Source organism: Scleropages formosus, chromosome 4, assembly GCF_900964775.1.
Source record: "Scleropages formosus chromosome 4, fSclFor1.1, whole genome shotgun sequence".
Taxonomy (NCBI): Eukaryota; Metazoa; Chordata; class Actinopteri; order Osteoglossiformes; family Osteoglossidae; genus Scleropages; species Scleropages formosus.
Genome location: NC_041809.1, coordinates 31,818,781 through 31,845,960, shown reverse-complemented (window position 1 = coordinate 31,845,960; position 27,180 = coordinate 31,818,781). Strand labels below are relative to the sequence as shown.

Below are 27,180 nucleotides of genomic sequence, written 5' to 3'. Positions count from 1 at the left end.
ATTGCATACCGCACCTGCCAAATACACACATAATGTACACGACTGGTACCCTGCCTTGGTTACAGCTAACAAACACCGAGTTACCATGACTCCCCTGTTAAATTCCCTTCTGCCGCAGTGAGCCAACGAAGAACCAACACGGCTGCCGCTGAAACATATGATGGAAAATAAATACAAAGACAATTCTCAATTTATTTTGGCATTCTGCCCCAAACTGAAATCTGTGGCTGAGTTCCATCAAATCCACAGAGATGCCAAAATAATTCTGGAAGTGTAGCTTGGACTGTTTTTCTATCTCTACGAAAAACTCTTCTTGCTCTTGTTACATTTTCTCTTTTCGTACCTCATTATCAGTGTAAATATGTGTTGTATTTACAACACATCAGTGTGAATCCAAACCGAAATAAATGCTTAAATATTTGTTTTTATATGTTTACAACAAAAAAAAACTGTTTGTATATCTTACATATCTAGCAGTTGTTGACCTTGCGAATATGTCTATAGGGCAAAGAACGAAATTAATAACCAGAGGAAATGCAACGTCACACAGCAACGCCACACAGAAAGAGCTAGGGTCAGACTTAGATGTGCTTCTGTATACTTTATGACTTTAATTTTGTTTTACAGTTATGTATAACAATTACCCACAAAAGCTGTGCCACCATGTGACAGCTAAACACAGGTACGCGCCTCTTCTAATGTGCCAACTGTGAGTCAATTGCTTCTGAAGCATCGTGGGGAGGTGTGACTATTTCTCTGCTCACTGACATTCGGTTTAATTTATTTTTCAATTTTGTTTATTTTTATAAATCACACTTCTCGACAAAGCGAGTACGTATTGACCCAGATTTACCCAGCTCCTCCTGCAGCCCTATAGCCGGTTTGATAAGAGGGCGAAAGAACCACTGGTAATACATCCACCAAGGAAACGTGGGTCAGTCTGTGTATCCTGGGCCTCATCACAACAAATGATTTATGTGGCAGAGCAGGGACTTGAACCTGGATGCCCACAATTTACCAATGGCATCACTTATCCGGTTAGAGTAGAATTTATCCAGAGCCACAAACTAAGTAGCATAGGATTGGAGGCAGGAAACACACAAATCCATTGCATTTAAAAGAGTTGGTGCCAAAACTGAATACATAATCCTACCATTTTAATACTTTACTTCTCTTTTATGCCTTACACTCTCCTGCAGTGTTCATTTTTAGAAACCACTTACCCAGTACAGGGCCATGGTGGTCTGGAGCCCATGCTCATGAGAATAGATTGCTAGGTGATGGAATTCCAAGGATATTGCACGCACACATACGCAGAGTGCGAGCAATTTAAAATCACCAGTTCACCCAAAACACATCTTTGGACAGCGGGAGGAAACCCAGAGGAGAACATGACAATTCTGCCGAGACAGAGCTGGATCCAAGCACATTTTCAAAAACACAGTCCACATGTAGCGAGGTGTCAGTTCTGCCTGCTATGACACTGCAGCACAATTTTCCGCTGTATTTGTTTTTTTTTTTCAAATTTCCTGCGAGATACTGAAGTTAATTTAGCAAAATGCAATTTAACAGACACACACATTTGACACTGGCTTAAATGCTTCGGCAAACTCCGTAATCTCTCCCGGCAACATTATTAGCGCAGTACAAAGTTTTTTAGGAGGGAATGATTACAAATTATACAGAGGTCAAAAACTTAAAACTGCATGATCCACCGTGACTTTGCAATTTAAGTACAGCTCCTTGATGACATTGTAATTTGAGTAAAACAAATTAATCTTTGCCATCCAGTTCTTTCTTCTTACTTCTCAAACTAGACTCAGTTCGATCAGGTGCAGGGGCGGCAGTTGTGTAGGAGAGATGAGGTGCCATCGTGTCCAACTTGACTGCCTTGTTCTTTCCTTTTCTCTTTAGCATATGCTTTACTTCTTTAATATTAATCTTCTGTAACCATGGCTACATCACACACCAAATTCTGTAATCATGGCTGCATTTCACACCAGCGTCCAGAGTTACCTCTTGTATGCGAAATATTGCAGCACTTAAGGTTAATTGGAGAATGCCACAGTGAATTTAAAATAAGGAAAAAGGTAAGCTAATGAAAAATAATGTTTTTTATTGTTCATTAATTACTTGGTTTGTACTTTAGGTAGCCTGGTTCTTGGCCACACTTTCTTTCAATAGACCAATTTTATAGACTAATTCCCAAGACTAATTTTTCTGTTGTAGAAACATCTGCTACAGAACCTTCCACATCTGTTGTACATTATACAGATTAGTAATGAGCAAATATTGTCTTGAACCATACAGGCCACACTATCCTGTTAACATTGCCTGCACAGCACAAAAGGGAAAGAAAAAAAAAAAAAAACACTGAAGTCCAGCTAGCTGCATAAAATTATCAAAGATCAAGACCGTTATAAATCTGCTGATGCTTCCGAAATGTAATTGGTAATATCTTGGGTGATATTTCACATTAAATGTGGGGCAATGTCATGTGGGCTCTTCTGGACGAAGGCCCCTTGATCATTCTCTCGTCTGATAAAGCAAGTCACGTGGAACATTACAGCTGCAACTTACAGAACAGTTTAAAGAAAGTGGAGTTTTTCAACGGCTCGATCTTATTGAATGAGATGCGCTGCTTATGGAGCTGAATACAGTTTGCTCCCAAGCCAGGGCCGCAGTGACGCAGGCTGGAGGTCTTTTTCAAAGAAGCTGAGATAGGGCAAACTGGGAACATCTCCAAAAAGTCGCGAATTGAAGTAACCTGTGGAAATGTTTTGAGAGGGGGTAAAAAGAGGCCAACAAACACCTACCGTGTCGAAGAATTTAAGAAACACAGCAGAGGACTTTCACAGTGCATATAAATCTGAAAAAACTTCCTTGAACTTACACATCGTACACAAAATAGAACAGGGATAATGAAGATAAAGGCAGGAAAGGATATTCCAAAGACATGCTGTTGAGGTTCACCCAAAGTGTGTGAGTGACAGAGAGAGAGTGTGTGTTCCGCTGATGTATGGATGAGTGACCCAGTGTAAGTAGTGTATCTAGCAGTGTAAGTTACCGCGGTGAATAAGGTGTGTGGGTTCATAACACCACATAGAGTTCATTGGAAGTCGCTTTGGAGAAAAGTGTCTGCTAAAATAAAAGTAAATGTAAATGTAAATATTGAAAGTTGCACTTGATGAAAAGCATTGGATAGTACAACATTAACGCCATACAGCCACCTAAATGAATATAAAATCTTATCCGGCAAACAATTTTTAATAATACAGTATCGAGTCATTGTAAGCCAGTGTTTAGGACAAAATTCCGATGGAGTCCTGGCTGGTAGCACCACCACCCTGGAACAGTTTTGTCTGCCCCCCCCCCCAACCATTGCCACCCAAAACCCAGTGCACCTGCAGCCACAGCAGTAATGTAATGAAGCAAGGGATGGGCTGGCAGTTCCACACACCAGTAAATAATGCAGATTGCAGGGATCCTTGTCCTGACCTGGGGAGAATTTCCCAGATGTCTGTGCACCTGGTAATGCATTTTAAATTCTACCACTTGTCATGCTTGCTTGCTTTAATTTACAATTGAGGTAAACATGTTTCAATTCTACTTTGTTTAGTGGGTTGCAATCAATCTTCATTTGAAATGCTGGGCCATTTACATTTTACTTGCTAACGGCACAAGACATACTTGAACATCAAGTTAAGGGTTCATGTACAAATGGCACGTTGCCACACGTGATACAGCTTCCATGAATCTTTCATGTGGCCATATTTTCGTGGTAAAAGAACAATTCTGAATTACGTTGCAATAAACGAATCGGATAGGGACGTTTCCCTGTTTATTTTTCATTGCATTTCTTCCTCATTCTGCTATCGAGACATTTCAAGATTATGTGTTTCTGGATGTTGTATTTTGTTATCGATTACTTATATCGGTGTAACTGCACTTTGTTGCTGTGTTGATGTAAAACAGTTGTATTTTTTCTCTGAGATGTATGCGGCTTTGGAGAAAAGAGACTGCTAAATGACTACGTGTAAACGGAAATGTGTCATGCCTGTCATGTGTTATGTTGTGAAAAACTGCTGTGTGTGAATTTCCCAGGGATTAATGACACGCTGTCTCATCCTATCCTATCCTATCCTATCCTATCCTGTCTTATTCCAGTCCATCCCAAATTTTTTCAGTTAAAATGGTCTGCTTTCCACTTGCTACCATTAGATGACAGTAGAACACACTTGGTCAGAATAGAAAGTCAAACAGTACTGTGGGCGACGGGGTGGGGGTGGGTGCAGCACCTCGGGCAAGTACAGTCCTGGAGAAGTTTCATTCAGCATATTTTTTATTTATTAAAGCTATATCCAAGACTTTTACAGAAGCTACCCGGTGAATAAACAGAGGTGTATGACTATTACGCGTTTTTTATTGGCAACGGAAAGTAATCAAATGCTGACAAACGTGATGAATTTTGGCCAGTTTTAGTAAAGTTTACCATGAGGCATGCAGTGGGCATTTAAGGTCAAACACTTTTCAATATGTTCTCCCCATGCCGTCGCTCAATATACTATAGCTCACTCTCCTTCCTCTACTCCACTATTTCATTCAGAACAAACACTCAATAAGAAGTTCTGGAGGTGATATATTTTTTGTTTTATTTTAAAGCAGACAACTTCAATTCATTTAATTAATTTAATGGTGCTGTGTGTTAATAAAAGATAATGAAAAAATCTGGCCTCCCATCGACTGTGCTCCCTGCATCACACCTGATGTTTCCAGTACAGATTGACACTGAGACCCTGCACTGCATGAACTGTTGACAAAATAGAATAAATAAATGTGACATGGTGCTTGGACTTAGAAACAGTACGAATTATGAACAGATTTTCAGTCCCAGTTATGTTGAGATATAAGCGTTTTTATCTGTTGTCACATACATTTCTGGACTAATGTTTTATGTTAAATAATTTTTCCAATTTATAATGCAGACTATTTACAGATAAAATGAAATACATTTTCAAAAGTATCACGCCGTTAAAGTTTCTGAAATATAATTCTCCTGTCCTTTAATTCTCCTGTCTCCTGTCCAGTTTTTCACCATTATTAGCTTTTCAGATAATAACACATTATTGAACGGAGTCATATAATAAAACCAAATGTTGGAACTCAAAAACAATATAGGGCTGATGGGATGGCTGTCATTAATAAAGGGTTTTGTAAGTTGCGTATGTCGAGGACTAACTATGATGACAACTTTATTTTACCCATCTTTTGATCAGTAAGGATGTGCAAACGAGAACGCAAGGCAACATTTGTGTAAACATGACTGAAACAGAGTTTATTCCCAGCACCCACAGTCTGTATGCATCTGTTTGTGTATCTTAGACTTTCCAATCTCTCTGGGCAACCTGAGTTGGATCATATGATAGGAAACACTTGACAATAAAAAAGACAGAATTCCCGAGGACAGAATCCTTATACTGGGGTGAGTGCAGCAAATTAAGGTTACCCAGCGAATAGCCATAGAAAAAGTGGCCATATAACAGGGGATAGTTATATGTTTTGTTTCATTAACAATCAAACAGCCTTAATAAACCATCGGGACAATTTTAAATTACGCTAAAAATACAGAAAAAAATTCTGAAAGAAACGAACACTGTAGCTTTGAAATTACAAACCGTGCTGACGGATTCCAATCACTTCTCCTGGCCATAATACAGCTCTAAGAAAACCAGTTTCCCATACTGAGGTTAACTCGTCAGCCCTGAATGAACTGAACTTTTTTTGATTACAGAACCGGAATTGTTTTCCAATCAAAAAGGTATTCAGTTACAAGCATTGACTCAGGAGAAGAGGTGTCCCTAGCCAGTAAGTCACAAAACACAATCCCTTCTCCACATTTTACTGTCTTACGGTGACACCATTAATACATTTATGAGATGACCGGAAAAAAATAAAAACCTCTCAATCACGTTGTAGCAGTAACTCTAAACTGAGCCAGTAATCATTTTGTAAAAGATGTGAAAAATCTACTCGTCTCAGTAACCACGATTTTTGTGAATAAGCTAGCAAAACGTGAGGGATCAGACTTTATCAACAACATGGTGAAAGATGAGTTATCCGATCGATGGTTCGAAAGATGAGATCTTATCCATCTTATGACCCTGAATAAGATGTATAGCCTAACTATCTTATTTACTGGAGTACCTTTGCATATGTGTGGTTGCATCTGGTGAACTTTGAGTAATAGACCTCCTGACCTCTTGTTAGGCCATCAACAAAAAAGGAGGACACAGCACACATTCAATATAGAACAATTCAGAAAAATAACAATATTGTGTACACAGCTTGACTAGAATGAAAATAAAGAACTAAACCTTGTTTTGGACCAAAGATATCAAATTGTATGAAAAGAATATAGCAATGTTATAATAAAGCCACCAAATCGAAGTGTGAATGCAATATAGCAGTAACCCCATGCAGTTGCTTTCTACAGCAGTAAGATAACTGAAAAGTACAAAGAAACACATTCATTAAATCATAATTAACATAATTAACACGTGTTAATGAAACTGATATCAGAATATAGCACAGTAGTCATTAAAAACTGGTTACACACTGTTTCTGCATGTATTTTTTATATGTGCTTGTCTTAACATTTCTGTGTTGGTCTTGTTAAGTCAAGATTTCTAGTGTAGTGTTTCATAAAAAATAATTTGTAGTTTCAGTGGGGAAATTAAAATTCCTAACACAGTGGCAGGGCTGGCCTTTCACGGTAATTGAAGCTTCGGGGAAGGTAATAGAAGAGAAAGTAGTCTCCAGAGACTTTTACAACAGTATTTATTTTACTTTCAAGAAACATATGTTATGCCATGCAGCAAGAGGCACAACTGTAAACCAAGTCCGACACAATTAATTAAAATTTGGATAATAGAAAAGGACATTTCCCATGGTATTAATTATGTGCTCTAATTAAGTTATTATGAATGAGACAGAAAGCCCTCCCGACTGCCTCGGCAGTTCAGCAATCATTTGACCAGTCTGCTCTCTCTGCAGGGGAAAGTCTTCGTTGACATCATACTTCAGTCTCTTACATTAGAAGGAATGCTCTAAATATGTTTCTCTAAGACCTAATTCTGCAATAATGATGCAATTATCACGCAATTAATTAATTGGAAAAGCTACGAAATTAAACACATTGGCAGTTCTAGAAGTTTCTTTGTGCCAAACTTTCAGAGAGGCATCACAATGGAGCTTCCATCATTTCTTTCATTTTAAAGTTGACTAATTACTCCAGAAATGTTTTCTGTAATGTCATTTCTATTTTCTTGAGGTTAACCTCTGCCTTCTGATTGCATCTCTTATAACAACGATTAATGTTATTGTTACTATCCATACAATATTGTTAAAAGCAGGAAGAGGCCTGGCTGTCCCTCGAGTCAGATCAAATGAAGCACAAAACGAAAAGCAAAAATGTTGGGCGGCTAGGTAATTACTTGCATTAATATTGCCTGATATAATCATTATAAAGGAAATTATGCCATCACCTCACTTTGCTGGTCATTACAAGCTGAATTAATTGGCAAATACCCTTGAAATAAAATATGTGCAGCAATTGCAGCTCCAAAGTTCAGTGCATTTGTACAACTATGAATACACCTTCTCACCAAGGTTATCAGTAGCTTCTGGTTGCACTATTACCATTCACTTATTTAACGGATGCTTTTCTCCAAAGCTTCTTATGATGTTAAGGTTTTATGTACCCATTTACACAGCTGGGTAATTTTACTGGGGCAACTTAGGGTAAGTACTTTGCTGAAGGGTACTACAGCTGGAGGTGAGCATCAAACCTGTGACCTTTCGGTGTGAAGGCAGAAGCTCTAACTACTGTGGTGCCAGCTCTCCCCTATCATTACTTACAGAAGCATTGATTAAGTTAATTTTGCAACACTTATGGTATTATACAATATTATCGCTGCTCACATTCTACACTGGATTTCACAAATCCACCTCCATTGTTTTCCTATTTTTAATTTCTACACCATTCTTCCCCAGCATTATTATACAAAGAACCAAGGTCAAAAGCTAACAAGTATCAGTACGTGTTCCAGACACTTTTTCAGGGATTTTACTCGTACAGCACGGTACAGTGTTTCTCCTGTGCTGACATATGTCAGTCCTTGCCTCGGCGCTGCGCAGACGTGCTCGGCGGACCTCCCTCCCCACTGCCAGAAACGATCCAAGCGATCATGACTCACGTCTCACTTTTCCCTGACACATGCGCCAAGCCGTCACATATGGGCGATGCGTGTAAGAGGTATTCAGTGAAGCATCTTCCTGTCCTTGTTTTCTGGAAACGGTGCACAGGCTGTCGGTATGACACAGCTGAGTGACTGCTCATTATTCATCTCAAAGTGGCTCAGCTCTGTTGAGCCCAGACTGCTGTTCAGAAATGGCAAATCAACTCTGATTTATTTAGGCATTTATTATTTGTTTCCCAAACTTCACTTCTTGTTCGTGCCAAAAACAAGCCACCCCTTGACCACGGCTTAAAATAATATTGTCATTGCTGTTATTACTCTGCTGCTTTTCCATCACTTTTATCCAAAGTGAAGGACAGCTGGGCCCTTTTTATACAACGGGAAGCATATTTAATGGCGACAGTTTAGCCTATTTACTCCGGTCAAGGACAGTACGGTACAGTCCCCACTGAAACACGAATAACATTTACAAATTATTAAGTTATGAATTCACGTCCTTAACCTGAAAGCGCAGGTGACCGGTCTGATTTATAGAAAGCAAGAACAGCCTGTCACAGCTCTTCAGGCGTGACTATAAGAAGGCGCAGATGAAGCCACAACCCTTTGTAATGGGATAAAAGATCTGCAGAACTTTGAGCGAGACGATGTGGGAATGTTTCTCACTCTGCAACATCAAAACCGAGCCTGCAAAGCACCTTATGGAAATGCACACCTCGGAGCCCACGGCATGAACTGCGCCCGCAGCAGGGGCCCTTTCCCGAACCAGCAGGTTCCTGGTCATGTGACCAAGCCTCTGCATGAGGGTGTGGAGTCTCTTACCGGAGCTCCCCCCAAGGTCAGGGCAGTGACGCACTCCTCTCGGGGTTCGATGGGGAACTCGGCTTGTTCCACGAAAGAGCTTGATCGTCGCAGATCCATCGACCGGATGACCGCGCTCGTGTTTTGTCGGGCTGTTATTTTTCATTACGAACAGCCTGGGAAGTTTCAAAATGCACACGTTTCAAAGCGGTAAACCAAATAGAACAATGATAAAATAAAGTACCACAATCGCAGGCGCGTCACGCTGCAACATCATTATTTGGTTACGGATGCTCCTCAACTAACGATGGGGTTACGTCCCAGTAAACCCATCGTAAGTGGAAAAAGAATACGGCACCGCACCTACCCAACATCATAGCCTCGCCTACCTTAAAGGTGCTCAGAACACTCAGCATAGCTTACAGATGGGCAAATTTAAGCAGGAGACACACATGGGCATTTAGTAGACGTGATGGGATGCGAAAACACAAAATAAAAAACACTTTCGACACATTATCGGTTGTTTACACTTGCGGTTGTTTACACTCGTTCGCATGATCACTACAGAGACTGCGAGGCGTATGAGTGGATTCTGTGGCTCGTTGCCATCGCCCAGCTTCGGGGAAGAGCGTCGTACTGCATATTGCAGGTGCGGGAACAGATCGAAATTCAAAATCCGAAGTGCGCATTCCAGCGAATGCATATCGCTATCATACCATCGTAAGTCGAACCATCGTAAGCAGAGAAGCATCTGTATTAACCTCTCTCACATGTACAGTTTACCGTTTGTTAACCTCACCTTCATCGGTATACAGTTGATACAGGGGTTGCCAGGGATTAAAACAGTTTTTATAATGTCACCTCCATAATGGAAAAAAAAAAAAAAACAGCCTTATTGTCACAATCAGATGGGAGAAATCCCACTCTATGATCTCGGCCCTGTCATCCCATTACGGGCCGTCGCACCCAGAGGACTGACGAGATTTGTAAATTGAGGATTAGTTTGCATATATTAGCATTTGTATGGGGAAAGGTTGTTTAAAGGTTACCATCTCATCCTTTTCAGACGTAATTGGTCCAGAAAATGAGTTTGTCCAGGCTCTCGGTTTAATTGGAATTAAACACGAATGTAATTCAGCGTAGGGAGCAGTTCCTGCTGTTTGATTAAGAATGTACATAAACATCTGTGGAGGAGTCTCATTAGCCACTCTGTGTGAGCTAATGCGTCAGCGAAGGAACGACAGCCTATTATAAAAAGCCTTTTGCATGAAACACACACATCTTTCTGGAAAGTGTTGCTGAAGGAATGTCTCTTTTTCACACCCTTACAGCCACGTTCAATTCATATCTATCTTCGAAGGTCTCTCATGAGGCTCATAAAACATATTACTCGGTAATGGGATGTGAATTGCTTCATACACCTAGAAAGTGGCGATAATGAAATAATGTTCTGTGTTGTGATTCGGAATCAGCTATAAATTAGACTTGCCAGCTGTTGACATTTGTTTTCCAGTGCCCTTACCTGCTTGTAAATCAGTAATTAACATTGTTGATCCTTGTGTGTTCCTTAATTAAATCTAAGGGACGACTGTACGCAGTTATTGATAATGGTTCTCCTATTTCTTATTTCAGTGCGGTGCACCTGTTTGAGTAATTAAGCACTTAGCCTACATGCACTGCATGCAGTCAGTTATATATTACTCGCATTGAGCTGATGAAGAGGGAGAGAAACAGTCTTAAAGTGACTATTGTTTATAACCCTTTTAGAAAAATCAATGTCGGGCCATTTGAAATAAACAATGTCCACTGAGGCTAAGACGAATGGCCTGAGCTGTGCCCAGCTGCTGCATTATTTTAGTATTTCTAGCATTCTAAAGCCCATTTCTATGAAAATAAATCCACCGCCAGGTCACCTGGAATCACATCGAGACATTTGTTCGTCATACGGTCTTGTGTCCTCAAACAAGTTACCGGAAGGCTCTCTCCGCAACTGCACTCGAGAGATAAAAACGACTTGCAGCACTAGGATTATCATTGGCTCGTTCGAGACGACTTCGGCCCGCACCTCGGGGACCGTCGCCGCAGCCGGCTTGCCGAGCCTACGTTTGTTCTGTTTTTTGTGAGTGGGTGGTGGAGGTCAGGCCAGGAACAGGCCTAAAGGAGAGTGCCCATACTCTGGAGGAATGGGTAGAAGTGGATCACAGAAATGTGGGCCTTGGGAAACCTCTGGTCCACTTATTCTTGCATGATATTAAAGTGTTCTTTGTCCTCCTTAGGGCAGGAGGATAAGCTGGGAGGGGAGGTAGATGGTATCACAAGATTAAGTTCCTCCTTGCAAATCAGCCATAGCAGCATCTCCTTTAATGGAAGAAGGTGTGTGGTTCTTTCAAAGGAGTTATCAAAAGCAACGGATGGTCACTTTGCAAATAAAATGTTTTTTTTTTTCTTTTCTGATCTGCTGTTGTGAACATTTTATTAGCGAAACATTTTATTAGCTGAGATGAAACCACTAAAGGAGCAGTTAAAAGTATTCACTAGTGGACATCATGAAAATATTCAAATAAAAGAAAACACTGTCTCCTTAGAGCCTATCTGACATATGGTAGATCTGAAATGTTCTTCCAGGGTTCCACAGAATAAGGAATTAATGAAGAATTTGATATTGAACTCCTACATATTTTTTTCCCCAAATACAGGGGTTTTAAGGTGATTTAAATGTAATGCTTCCAAGCAATATTTGCAACTGAGCTGAGAGACAGACAGAGAGAAGGAAATCATGTAATACATTTATTTTGGCTGACTCTTGATTCTTTTTTTTTTTTTAAAGAAAGACTTTGAAATAAGTGGAGATCATTATCAAGCCTGGTAAATTGCCGCAGGAATTAAAGAAAATGCAGAAAATAATTATGTTAATAATTGCCCTTTCAGATGTGTTTAACATGAATTCAAGAGCCTGGAATTGTGTCAGTTCTTTTTAAAGCTTTGATCTCCCTCTGCACTGTGGGGGGTAAAAACCAAACAATCCAGTGTAACACCTCAGTACATGCTACTTCATTAATATGTAAACCCTTCATGACACATGGTGATCAGGCTTTGCAATGAAAAACTCCCAGGAGGTGGGATTCCTTATTTACTTATTTATTTTTTGCTAATTGTGACCTACAGCATTAAATTCTAAGGCATCTTTAATCGCAACAACACACACACAAACACCCGATGAATCAAATAAACAAATGTGCACACAGTACAACCTGTAAATCACTGGTGCTCTATAAAGGATGCAAATGAAACAATGCTTACGATGTATAATAGAACACACAGTGCGCACTTAAGGCATACAGACTAAAATTCCCAAGAGTGCTCTTCCTATCCAGAGGGGAATACAATTACTCTAAAAAGGACATTTACTCTTGTACGCTGAAGATTACAAGCCCTAGGAGACATTTCAGCTGCATGTGCCAAACATTTACTGCTCAGAGTTTTAAGGACCATCTGCCTGATCATTTGTTGTATTTTTTCCTTTTGCCAAAAACTTTGTTGGAAAAAAAATGATACATACTACATCAGCAGAAAATGTGATACAGCCAGGAAGTTCAAAGATTGCTTGTTGCGTGATACTGCGGTGCAGCATGGGCTGATAGCTTGCAGCCAGTCTTAGAACTTATCGACTGTACCACATATTAGCTGAAGCATGCGTTTGCATTACTGCTTATAATTACAAGCAATTATATTGACATGCTGTATTGGGTCCGCTGCACAATATCCGTAACTATGATTTTCCAGTGTTACCAACAGGTTTGTAGTTAATCTTGTATAAACACAATTACAGTAGCGCAACGTTCTGCATTCGTTCAACGATAGGGCGAAAATCAAGGATAGCTATAACAACATCACAGCACATTGCACAATATTTTATCACTCTCCAGTTTCTGTGTTCTTTGTACAAATCCTCCATCCAGTTCCAGCTTAGGGTATCTTATTCCACTGCCCACAATTTGCTTATGACTAAACTGCAGCCTCCAGGAGTTCCTCGCAATCAACTCATTTTCAGCCAAACACATTTATTGCAGGTAATTCACAGACTTGCACTGTGAAATTTTTCCCCTGTTATACACTCTGCCTTCTCAGCACCAGTGCCACGAAAAGCAAGTGGATGTGGATGGAAGTACTGCAGTACTACTCACCACATGTGACACAAGCACTGCAGCATGAAGTAAAGCACTGGCTTTCAAAATATCGTTCTTAAAAGAAGGGAGGCGGCAAATCCATTACCAGATTTCCATGTAAAGCACAGCTGCGTACTGAGATTTTACCCCCCCATCATAATTTAAGTGACAGCAATATAATGCATTTAATAAGCAAAGTTTTCAAAGTTTCACACAGCAGCACAATTGTTACCCAACCATTAACTAGATGAGCAAGATGGGTGGATGAGCCAAATGAATTCATTTGTCACTTCTTGTGACAACCCCCCCCATCTTGTTCCTATGTCTTTGCCAACTGCTTTTACCATATCATTTATGAATGGCTATTAAATCAGTGCATTAGCCAGGAGGCTCAAATGAAAACACCTTTTAAATATAGAATCGGCAAAAGAGAGAAGTAGCATTTCATTAAGAGAACAGCACCTCCGTTCTCTGTACGGGGAAGCTATGAGGATTCACTTAACAGCACCGTACCCCAAATATTTCAATGCCCTCAAACACTTCAGAATTCAGCGTAGTGTTTCGGATTCCCTAGACTGCAGTAGGAGCAGGTTACAGCGGAAATCAATCATAAGAATTGTTACAGCTATACAGTCAATACCACCGCTTGTAGCCCAGTGTGGGTAAACAGTGCTGTTTCAACAAGCGCTGGAAATGTTTCGCACTGGAAGGCATATACATTGTGAGAGCTACCACTTCATTTTATAGCAAAGTATGAATTAACAGTGAGGGAAGAGCATGAGCCACATCTGAGCAAACACAGCTCTCAAGGGACTCTAAGAGTAGGGGTGAGTGCCGGTAAAAACATTCTGGGTGGACATTTACTTTCTGTAGACTAGCTTAGGGTGGCAGGTAGTGCGGTGGTCAAGGCCATTATATTCTGCTTGAAGGACACAGGTTCGAATCCCAGTCCCGCTTTAGTACCATTGAGCAATGTTCTTACCCAGTAAGTAAAATCGCCTCTAGCCTAGATCGTTCCTCAGTGTATGAATGAGTAAATAACTGTAGTGTACAAACGTAACATCGTAAGTTGCTTTGGAGAAAAGCTTCAGCTAAATGGAGCAAATAATGACTTTGGAGAATATTCATGGAGACAGTGATGTTTTTGAGGTAGGGGAAAAGCAGAGAAACAAGGGGTGGTGGTATCTAGGACAAAACATCCATTTCAAACTGCAAATAAATTAATTAATCTATGGGGGGAAATTACCTTAATGAGTGTGAACTTGTAATTAATGGGAAAATAGGACAATGTTTAGTTTTCTTGTCTGTAACAAGCAGCAATGGTATCCTACAACATCATATGAAAAAGCACTTTTCAGAACAATCAGAAATGGAACGATTTTAGGGCATATTTCAGCAATCTGTGTGTTTGATCAATAAATGAGTTATTTATCCTCATTTGTAAAACCGACGAATTTCAAGACCGTTCAAAATCACTTTCCGCAAAAGAATACTGCATGAACATTAGTCAAAAGATATGGCTTTATGCAGCTTATAAAGAGACTGAGTGATTACTGCCCGAAATAACTGGCACATAATTGTCTGAGACAAAGATGACGCTGAACGTTGCTTTGTGATAAATCTGCTTTTTGGTGGAATATTGAGGAGCAACATTCTGCAGGGAGTGCGAGTAAGAGTAAAATTCCAGTATGGGTCATGCCACTTCTGTCAAGTGATGCTAGGAGTACAAGTTTTGGGCGTAAGAGTAACTTTTTTTTACTGCAGTGCTGACCTGTAGCCTGACAGGGCCGATCGCAGCATGAAAACAAGAGCGAGAGCAGCATATGGTGTTGAGAGCCTCCAGGGGAATGCACTCGCCCTGGACACCGAGGCCACGGCAAAAAAAAATCTGCCTTCGATGGCCGAGGCAATAAATAAAACCAATGTGAAAGCGAGCCCTACGATAAGTAGAGCTGAGCACTGACCAGGTGCGCAAAGCTTTTTGTCTGTATCTCATCATGGGTCTGGTTTGTGCCTTTTATTATTAAATAAAAAAAAAAAGAAATCCCACAGCAATGGACTTGGACATATACAGTTTTCATCAGGCTGACTGCTTCACGCCTATGGTTATAGATGGACAGGAGGATGTTGGCCTGGTTGGATGACCCCCGACTCAGCATTTTTCTCTTGCGATGCATGTTGCTTTGGAGAAAAGTGACTGCTAAATAAAAAAATGTACAGGTGGTCCCCGATTTACGATGGGGTTACGTTTGGCGAAACCCATCATAAGTCGAAAATACGGTAAGTCGAGAATGCATTGAATATACCTAATACACACCTCTGCGTGACAGACTGGGAGGTGCGGATCACTGCCGCTGCCCAGCATCGTACTGCATGTTGCATATTCGAAGTACGGTTTCTTCTGAATGTCTATTGCCCGCTCACTATCGTAAAGTTGAAAAAATCACAAGTCGAACCATCGTAAATCGGGGACCGCCTGTAAATGTAAATTTTACCTGCTTTACACATGATCTCATTGGTTTCAACAAGAAGGACACAAAAGAAAGCGCTATCAGGAATGCTGCAATTACACACACACACACACACACTTCTCAAGTTATGAACATTTGACTTTCAAACATTCCAGTTAATTTTTTTAGCAGCATTTTTTTCACTGTTCCATTTTCTAAAATTTATGTTGCAAAGCAATTTCCACTTAAGTATATTCACCCGGGTGTTATTTGGCAGTAGAAAGCATTCAGACACATCAGGAATGTGGCAACTTCTTCATAAAACTCTTTGTTTACAACTTATGTCTGCTGATCTTGAGTGTTGAAGCTCAATAACAAGATGTTGCACATGTGAATGAGATCAATCAGTTAGCATTCAGAGAGAATGTATTTTCATTTCCTGTGATTTAAAAGTAGGTTTAACTTTAACGTAGCTCAAAGTTAAACAAAAAGTGATGAATAAAGAAAGCCTTGTATCACAGTATTTTTCACTGTGATTATATCGGCGACTTTTTCTGAACCTTACCTGTAAATAAATTGAAGGAGATCTGTTTTATGAAGCTTTTGTTGATTGTGCAGATAAAAATGTTCAAAATGGTACAAGCAGATGAACACTGGACATACTTATGTTATTAATCTGATCATCAAGGGTATTGAACAGGAGGTAGTGAAGATGATGCATTTATTTATATTCAGTTATCTTGAGTGTATTCATTTTAATGCAGCGTGAAATTAATCAAAATAATGAAAGTGTTACACTGCGATGAAGTGGAGTAATTATGCTCCATACTGCCGGAATATGCTTAAGACACCACAGTTCTGCACTGGACAAGCAGTTATTGGTAATGCATGGATGGACGGAAGCATTACAGAGTATTTTTATTTATTGGAGCTTTGTCCGGGGAGGTTTCACCGATTCAATGCCGAAATCTGCTTTTCCACTGCTTGTTGTTACGGTCTGAAGCCTATTCCAGAAGCAGAGGGCTCAAGGCTAAGTAGGGTACACTTTGTATGGGAGAGCAGGCCATTGTAGGGTGCCTGAGGGTTTTACAGAACATAACCCGTTAATAAGTGGAGGATGTCTGTTAAACTCAGCTTTGATTGATTTTGCAAAAGGGACCTCGCAGTTATGAACAGCCATTGGGTCCCAACTGTTGAGGGTCCAGTGTGTGTGTGTCTGTGTTTGAAACCGCTCATCCCAAGTGGGGTCGCGGCGAGCCGGAGCCTGACCCGGCAACACAGGTCGCAAGGCTGGAGGGGGAGGGGACACAACCAGGACGGGACGCCAGTCCATCGCAAGGCACCCCAAGCGGAAATCAAACCCCAGACCCACTGGAGAGTGTGACGCGGCCAAACCCACCGTGCCGCCGTGCCCCCCTTCTGTACATATATATAGGTACAGTGACATATGTATTTAATGAGACCCCTTTGTGGTATTAGCAATAGTGACAAAAGCTGTTTGTGAATATATTGGGTAATTTCCTATAGAATATCAAGGAAATTAATGTTATTCTGCAGGTGGGAACTGTGTTTGTTTTCTCTTGCTCTCACCATTTGTTCCACCAGCATGCCAGGATAATATCTGTGTGCCCAGAATCAAGAACCGAGCAATCACATGTAATCTGTGGTCTTGATCGTGCGCTATTATTGCAGCCTTTGCGAGAGAGAACATTTGTGTAAAAAGGAACTAAGGACATTATTATTATTATTATTATTATTATTATTATTATTATAAAATTAGAGAAAGTGGGATACTACAAATACAAGACACAGGACTGTGATGTCTACAATCATCCAAGCATACTTACTAGACAAAAAAAATATCAGAATGTCTTAGTACTACAATCAGCATTTTTTTTTGGTTTTATTCTATAAATGTTTTAATTCCTTAAAAGAACCGAGACAAAAAAATTAATTTTTTAAAAGGCAACAACTTTTTGAAAGTTGAACGGTTATTTTACAAATATAAACATTGTTTTACATGGTTTAAAGTTATAGGTGAGGTATCACACTATAAATTATAAGGAGATAATCCAGCATCAACCAACTGTTAAAACCTAATTGACATAAAATTGTATCTTATATCAAAGTCGAGATATAGAGCATTAATATGTGAAGCCCTTGGTGCGCAACTGAACGATCGCAATTATAAAGAGACTTAACATGCCAGACGTCTGTAGTTTGGGACTTTTCCAAGATGTAATTTCATTAAACGTCCAGTTCTTGGGGGAAAATACAAAGTTCATTATGTACTGATGAAAGGATGATTTTTTTAAAATCAAAAGATCATTTTAGGAGTAACAACAATATTGACATACATTCTTATCTCAATTTACACACACAATGTCCACAATCACTTGTCCTGAGGCGAGCCGGAGCCTAACCACATATGGGCATGAAGGTGATGTAAAGCAATTGTATACACACACACACACACACACACACACACACACTGAAACCGCATGTCTCAAGCAGGGTCGTGGTGAGCCGGAGCCTAACCCAGCAACTCGGGGCGTAAGGCTGAGGGGACACACCCAGGACGGGACGCCAGTCCATCGCAAGGCGCCCCAAGCGGGACTCAAACCCCAGACCCACCAGAAAGCAGGCCCTGGCCAAACCCGCTGTTCCACCGCACCCCCCGTCTTGGTTTACACATAAAACGTATTTCACGTATGTGAAACTGTTTTATGTGGTTAATTTATACCACAACACGCATGTATTAGCCCAGCGTGATGGGGTACATCAGTTTTTCTATGCTGGCGTCTATGTAAAGTAACAGATTCTTTGACATAGCCTCTGAATCCTTGGCACAAATATTTGCTATTTATGGATGCCGCTGCATTAGCATGTGTCAATCCAGTCACATTAGCAGAAACAGGTTTCTGCAGCCCACCTTTGCCGAGATTTGCTGTGGGTTTCCATTTAGTGCCTGACACCTCTGAAGTCGGCGATCTCTCTCAACTGATTGTCAGTGTTCTAATTCCAGTGCTGATTTCCCGCAGGTGAGGAATGCAGGGCAAAGAGAAGCGCTGGAGAGAACCCGTCTCCTGTTAAGCAGCCGGTCCTACAAGCCCAGCCCAAACGGCGTGAAGCTCTCAAGCTCTATGGGAATTTGACTCAGCCAATATCAGAAATTTTAAAGTGCTATTTGATAGCAACCTAGAACTGAACCTGAACCTCAAATTAATTTCTTCGCCTCATTAATACAACCATTAAACCCTACAACCTTATACCCTACAATTATTAAACCAGAAGACATGACAAAAATACCTTTGTTGGCTAATATGAATTAATATTAATACAGGCACCTGTGGTACCCTGCGCTATATAAGTTGCGTATAATGTTGTTTCATGCAATACTCAAAATTTTAGTCCAAAAATATCCCAGAGAACAAATTTTAACAGTCTAGCTGCTGGAATGTGTCAAACTAAATGCATAACATGATAAAAATATTGCACTTTCAGAACACCCGGGGACAGTCTCTAGCCAATATTTACTTTAAGCTTTCCGCATTAAATCTGTATTTATCCCAACCGATCCCAACTGTCAAAGCAGGTGCTGAGATGTACATTTAGAAATGCAACGATAGCTGCAGATAAAACAATTGACACAAAGTGTTTTGGGGCTGATCAATCAATCTCAACGCGCGATTCATACAAAAATTGGTCAAGGGATAAGGCAAGGTTATGGAGTGTACTTTGTGCTTTCCAGACATGGTCTTTCTTTTAACATGAGCAATTTCACAGTACTATCTGCCACTTATTTCTCTTAGAGGTTCTTCTGAATCTCAGACACAGTAACTTCCAAACTGTCAGGATGCAGAAACATCGCATCAGCATGTTCTAGTCATCCTTAACTGTTATACCCCCATATAAAGGCCCCTTGCCCCCATGCTGGCAAATGCCACCTTAAAATATCATGTGCGTGGCGGTGGCGAGTTCCGAATGGACTTTTTTTAATGGTGCTTCACATCATGAGGATGTAAAAGATGGAGTTTTCATGAAACGAAAAGTGATATTAATTTACCACCTAAGGGCCATTCTTCATCAGAGTTTCCCCTTTGCCTTTCATTTCCTTGCTATCAGCTATTCTACTGCAGAAATCACTTTAGTGCATATTCATACCTTCCGAAGTGTTTTGTTTAGAGTTTAGAGACAGAATGCAATTAAAATGCTTTCATATTTTAATTTGTGTTTGTTCATTACTAAGTTCAGAATTCTCATTTAGTTACTGTCAGATTCCATTTACACTCCCCTATTAAGTTAGGTAGGTATTAGAGTGTTTCGTTACTTCTGAGTGCAATCACTCCTTTGTGTTTCATATAAAATCAGTTTATATTGTGATGAATGCTGTACTAAATAGAAGTTGACTGTATTCAAACAACGTGATTTAAAAATCCATTATGGAGTTCTTAAAAAACACGGGACAAAGAAATAAACGATAATCACAAAAAAATTATGTGTCGTAAGCGGGCTTAATATTTGCGTATGGCGAAAGAAAAATCAGTGCAGTGATAAAAGGGAATTATTGTATGGTGTACAGTACCTCTGAATGCAGTAGATTCTTTTCTTTTTGGGGGAAAAAAAATGTTCCCACTGCAAGATAGAAATAAACCCTAACTGACATTTAAGGATTGCTCCTCGTTTGGAAGAATTTGTGCCAAGCAGTGGAACTGCAATAATGTGTAAAATGGCAATTGAACACCTGCCTAATTTGGATTAAACATGCATGACAGAACCGTTTGGGGTTCTCTTTGCCTCTAATGTGAAATGACTGAGAGGCTTTCAGGACATTTGCCCCTCGTACGTAAGCAGCCTGGGAGGAGCCTCCGGTTCGGTCTGCGTCGCCTTTCGGCAAACGGTTTGAACACGTAATTGTAAGTCACAAAATTCGTTCTTTCCAGCTAATCGCCAGTCACAAATGAAGCGATGCCTTGTTGAAAAGAGCTTTGCCAAGATTATCTTCAGGATCAACTTTTTAAAATTAAAGCCGTTACTCTTAATAATGAACGGCATCGCTTCCGATGCATTTGGCATAGATCAGCCTAACGCACATGTAATTTAGCCTTTACATCCATGTGAACGTAACACCCATATGTCGCACGGCCCACTCTCACACAGTACGGTCACAGACCCGTGCGCTAAAGGCAATTTTGCAGAATCGGTTCACAGAAACAGCATGTCTCTGGTATGTGATGGAAACCCAGGGTTCTCGAAATACGTGTCATTTTTCTGTTCTATGTATATGTATAAACATGTGTTCCTCTTAGATTATGCATTTTTTGCCAAATACTCCACAATGTGACGAGAGTGCACTAGAGCACACCAGCAAGTGATTGTCTTCCATTAGATCTGAACTGCCATCGCTCATCACACCACTTCTCATATATTAATAACACCCCTTCTCGATGCGCTAACTGGATGTTACTGCCTGTTGCTCTTGCTAATTTATTTAGTTTGCAGAACAAAGATGGGAAAGAACTGGAGCACTTCTTGAAACGGAGCATATTTTGAAGAGGTTTTAAAACAGGAGCGGAGGCTCTCGGAGGAGCACCTGGATATTAAACATCTCGTCTCACAGCCCTCCTGGCGTTTCGCCCCCCCCACCTTTGAAGAAGCAGTCCCGGCTGTGCAGGACGTAGATCCTCCTCTTCTGCTGGCAGGAGGTGCGGTACACCTCACAGTGGTTCTCGTAGAAGCGGCCGTCGGAGCCGCATACGGGCACGAAGGTGGGCCGGCAGATGTCTTGGCACACGCAGCGCGCCCGGCCAGTCTCCTTGTCCGGCAGGCAGCGGCGGCCCCGTGGGCACACCCGAGCCCTGCAGCTGGCGCGGTGCCTGAGCGACCCACGGTCAACTGGGAAAGAGCAGAAACAAAGCCGGAGAAAAACATATTTTTAGTGATCAGATGTTTGGTGGAAATGCATGCAGCTGCATGTGACTATTTTTATGCTTCCGGGACACTGACTTCAACATATTGGCTTTGTATGTGGCAGCTGGTGGCGTCGTGGTTAGAGATACTGCCTTTGTACCCAGAGGTTTGATTACCTCCTCCAGATGTTGTATCCCTGACTGAATTGCTCCAGTAAAATTACCCAGCTGTATAAATAACTGTTAACACCTTAATGCTAGAAGTCTGTCTCATTTAGCTGATGCTTTTCTTCAAAGCAACTTACAATGTTAAGCTGCTAACAATCATTCACACCTCTGGATAATTTTGCCAGAGCAACACATGGCAAGTCCCTTGATCAAGAGTGCTATAACTGGAGGGGAGATTCGAACTTGTATCCCTTGGGGATGAAGGCAGCAGCTCAACCACAAGATTACCAGCTGCTCTCGTTTCCTGGGTTCAAAAGAGTTTAGTAACGTCAGTCAGTTGGTCCGTCCGGTCCGGTCCGGACCGGAGCAGGGTCAAGGTGGTTCAAACCCTATCCTAGAAATATAAGACCTGAGGGACAAACCACCACCGGAATATATTTCAAAAGAGTAGCATTCAGGCTGAAAGCACTGGCTCATTCTTGCAATCTACATCTCTAACTCACACACTGTCTGAAACCTCTTGTCTCGACCAGGGTCACAGCAAACCAGACTCTAACCCAGCAACACAGGGTGTAAGGCTGGAGGGGGGAGGGGACACACCCAGGATGGGATGCCAGTCCGTCGTAAGGCATCCCCAGCAGGACTCGAACCCCAGACCCACCAGAGAGTTGGACTCAGCCAAGCTCGCTGCGCCACCGCGCCCCCTTTACACCTCTAACTGATAGGTGGAACAAAAATGATGAATTAGTGTACACTTCCTTGCCACCTCCCACTGAACTTGTGTCCCAGTGCCTGTCAATCCACATCTGTCACAATTGCTACACTCCTCTTCCCTGGTGATTTAATGCGCTGCCCTCAGAAGCAGCAAAAACCATCCAAGGTCTGCAGCCACACCCCCCGGGATGATCTTGTCGGATACGGAGCCCTGGTCAGACCACTCACTGCAGGATATGAGCATCGATTTCATGGGAGGAGACACCGTGTGCCCAGAGCAGGTTGGATGGAAACTACGGTATATCCCATCCCATATTGCAGCGTGAACTGACACCGGAATATGAAGAGATGTACTGCACAGCCAAAAGTAAATATCCTTCAGTTATCAATTTTGTATATATGTTGCTTTAATTTGAAGAAGGGCGCATAATTTATTTTTATATTTCCTTTCTTTACGCTCGTGTGTCACCAGAGGAAAATGAAACAATAGCAGCACTCGACCATCAAACATTTCGTAAATGTGATATTTACTAAAAATGTGCAAATTTACTATGTGTAATAGCCATGAGTGTAGAGAGCCAAGCGTTGCGTGCGTAGAGAGCCACGTAGTGTTTCAGATCGATTCCAAAGAAATGGAGTTTAATCAGACAAAGCAGGTTCCCTGTGAATAAAGCGTTTCCACCAGCAGACAGGCAGACCTGGCTCAGCAGCTACCGACACTGCCGTCATCATGAAGCGTAGGATGCTGCGCTGGATGTGAACAGCGATGTTCCCTCTGCTGAAGTATTTCGCACCTCTGTCCCGTTTACTAATTGTTCCATGAGTCCATTGAAACTGTCGACTTGGATTTATTTTTAAAAAAAAAAAAAAAAAAACCTCCCCAGTGACCTTGTTTGCATCAAGGTCAAAGAAAATGACTAAAGCACATGTATTCTCCAAGTGCAAAAGGTTAAAAACTTCAGTCCCTCCACTTTTGCAAAACTAAAACAGGGCTCATTTATGATTTTCATGGTTTATTTGTTTTTGCCTCCATTGTATTCCCATTGCATTATGTCTGAGACGGCACCCCATATATACGCTGGCACACACACACACACACACACACACACTGATCTACGCTCTCCCATGAGTTATGTCGACTCCTACTGCCGTTTGGTTAAGAAGCCAAAGAGCACTTGGTAATCCTCTCCATATACACTGCCGCACAATAGTGAACGCGTGTTCCTTACAAGTTTGCACGGAGATCCCCCCGGTGCCTGGCGGGCCAGAAGCAGAGATTGTCTCCATTGTTTTCCGCAAGCTATTGTTGATATTTTAAGCCAAGCTAAGCTGAGTTAGTGACGACACATTAATTTTCCACAGCTGGGCTTTTATTTGCCACGGTGTCCAGCCACTGTTCACCCATAAGAAAGGATTAACCTTTAACTAATCATGCTCTGTTAACATTTATAAAGACTCATTGTTCCTCTACTTGTTTTTACTTATCCTCTTAAAATGTTATGGAATGTGATTTGACATTAAACGGGGGGAAAAAAAAAAAAACATAGTCTATTCCGCCACATGGAAATTGTTTTCTTTTTTCTCCAGGACAATATGCTCATGGAAATATTTTCCTCTTTGGATTCCCCCTATAATTCAACAAACAACGCTGCAGATTCTTCATTTCACAAAACGTATTCACGAGATTAATATTTGCTTTGTTAATCATTTGGAGTAGTATCTAAGTTGCCTCGGCCCCCTTTTAATTCTGCATGTCATTATACGGTGTGCGTATTTTCAGTGGCTCCAAGCTCAGCTATTTATTTATTTATCTAAGGAAATAGTATGTCAATGGACTCTTGGGGCAGGATGCTTAAGGACACATTTCCTATTTGGTAGAATCTATTTCTATATTTATACCTGAGGCGACAGTCTGAAGATGATTAAATCAACTTAACATTTAAAAGCTATCAAAATAAACTTTTCATCTCAAAACCACCAAGGACTAAATGGTGCTGGTTTCCCCCCCAAGAGTGGCTGAGGGATACTGGCATAGGCTCCTAATTAGGAAGAAATTGCGAGAGCGCTGTCGTTCGGGGAGTTTTGCCGCGTGCCGCCCGGCTACCGGCCTCGGTCGGCTCAGCGTCTGTTTGTTCCTGTCACATCTCCTTAGGTTCTGACATTTGCGGATGCGGAATGAGCATTCGGGTCACCTCCAAATGGTTCCATCAAAACGGCACAAACACATAAACAGCAGAAATATCAGCCTCGCGTGCGCCCCGCCCCCCCACGTCCTTACACTTGCTTCGGAAAAGAGTCGAGGCTTATTACCTTCAGGTAAATGGGCCATCTCTGAGACAAAGTCCGGCAAATGAGTCTTGACAGCTTCTCCGAATGTGAATGTCAATATTCAACCCGAAGCCGGGGCTGCGGAGGGTGCGCATCCATTACAGTACCCTCACGCGGGAAGTCACGAGCTCCTAACATTAAGTCGGAGATGTTACTCAAAGACTCAAAGTATTATTGCCTGGGGGGGCCGATGATTGGGTGTCGATCGCTTGCAACAAGTTTCAACCTACAGCCCGTGCAGTTTTCACAGGGCATATTTGTGCTTACATTTCGTCACACCCACGCCACGCGTCAGCCGAAGCGACGGCACCTGCGCCCAAATCAAAGCGGCGGGTATAAAAGCACCTCGTTGATTCACAGGGGTTGAGGGACCTCTCCGGAAGCACCGCTTCGACTACGCGTCCACAGAGCACGCAAACACCTTTCCCGTCCCTCTCGACCCCTTCGTTTCCGATCCCCAGGCTCCGCGTCTTCGGCTCCAAACCCCGGCTTTGCGACATTGACCTCGGCTCCTGCTTTGTCCTCGGAACAACGTTCGCCCCTCGACCGACCCTTGCCTGCCCCACGGCTACGATTCTGGTTTGGTGTTCTTTATTCAAAGCTCCCGCGATTGGGTCCACCTATCCCTCTGTCTCCCAGCCTCGTCCATGACACGTTTATGCATCTGGCAGACGTTTTGTTTTTTTGTTTTTTTTTTTTTTTCCCCTCCAAAGCAACACACAAATCAGAGTACAAAAGTATATGTATTTCACCAAAGAGAAAGAACTTCGAATCAAAGCAGTTTCATACGTTTTTAAGTCAGGAATCCTTAAAGAATGTACTAAATCCTCTTAAAAATACCCACAGTTTGTTTGTACATAAAATAACTCCACTAAGACTTCATGAAAATGATGAAGGATGGAAATTTAAACAGTACATTTACATTATATCATCTACACACACACACACATTTTCTGAACCACTTATCCCCTATGGGGTCACAGAGCCTACCCGGTAACACAGGGCGCAAGGCTGGAGGGGGATGGGACACACCCAGGACGGGACGCCAGTCCATCGCAAGGCAACCCAAGCAGGACTCGAACCCCAGAGAGTGACACTTTCAACTTTTTGAATGATTGACAGTAGCACCTCAACTCACCACAAGGTAAATAATAATAAAAAAAATTATCAGGAACAACAAGGACTTGGAGTATATTTCCCCATAATATGACCCTTTTCTGTTAGTTTCTTTCAGAGTAATGTGAATATTTTTTCAGTTCCCTTTTTTGGTTGGATGATATGTCTTTTTATAATCCTGCAAAAACAAATAGAAATATCACATACTTATTAATATTTAAATATGTGTGCCACATATTTAATATAACATATAAGCAGTAACAGTGAACAGAGACGAAAGAACGCAATGAAACAGAAATGATAAAATTTACAAAAATCACTGTTCTCACTGTCAGAGGTTCAGCTAGAGAAGAGAGGAAAAAAAAACCAAAACAAAACTTTCTGCTTTGCCATTTTAATGTACCATATACAATTGTTTGCATATCCTCATTTTATTTCACTTTGGTTTTCAGTCCTCAGACTCTCACTATAACAAATATAATTGTTGGCAAGGAACTGTTTTGTTTTAAATTTACATTTATTCATTTAGTTGACACTTTTCTCCAAAGCCACTTACACTGTTAAGCTGCTTACAATTATTTACCCATTTATACAGCTGGGTAATTTTTACTGGAGCAATTTAGGGTAAGTGGCTAAAGTGTACAGATTTGTAGAGGGAAATTTTAGACCTTTTCCATCTCTTCAAGTCACAAATCTCTGCTGGCTTGAGATGGCTACTTACAACAACATCCCGTCAGCTCTCCGTCCCAATCAGCGGGGGTCCTTGTGATGACCAAATGGGGGAAAAGCACACCTCATATGGACAGCCAGGTGCTGGTCAAGCCCAAAATTGTGTACACTTCATAAAGGCAATTCCCACAAATGACCTAAAACACTTCTAGGTAGCAAAATGTGTATTACTGGAACGACATCCAGCAATATGACATTTGGTGAAAATGGACACTTGGAGGTGACAATGGGATCTGGACACAGCTGACTAATTATACAAGCCTCACCGGAACACTTCCTGCATGGCATTAAAAGGGAATGAATACTCTCTCCCACAAGGATTATAAAGAATGGTAATGGAAAAGGTAATCAAGTGAGACTGTGAGCTAACTGCCTGCACTGTTTATGAGCCTCCGCCGTTCTGTCGGAAACAGATATAATGTGCCAAATTTATTAGTCATAAAGGGAAGCCATTTACCTTGCGCGGAAACTGATCATCGAGCAAAAAAGGGACCTTTCTTAAAAACTAATTAATTTCAGAATAATGTCGAACCTACGTTTTTTT

The 27,180-nt window shown here is 41.3% G+C and overlaps 1 protein-coding gene across 1 annotated transcript in view; it reads right to left on the bottom strand.

Moving 5' to 3' along the window:
* Positions 1 to 27,180, bottom strand: part of LOC108934170 (follistatin-related protein 4-like) — a 129,439-nt gene that overhangs the window by 54,522 nt on the left and 47,737 nt on the right. Inside the window, exon 4 of the mRNA XM_018751700.2 lies at positions 21,319 to 21,567. Coding sequence (XP_018607216.2) covers positions 21,319 to 21,567 — 249 coding nt within the window. The remainder of the gene's footprint in view (positions 1 to 21,318; positions 21,568 to 27,180) is intronic.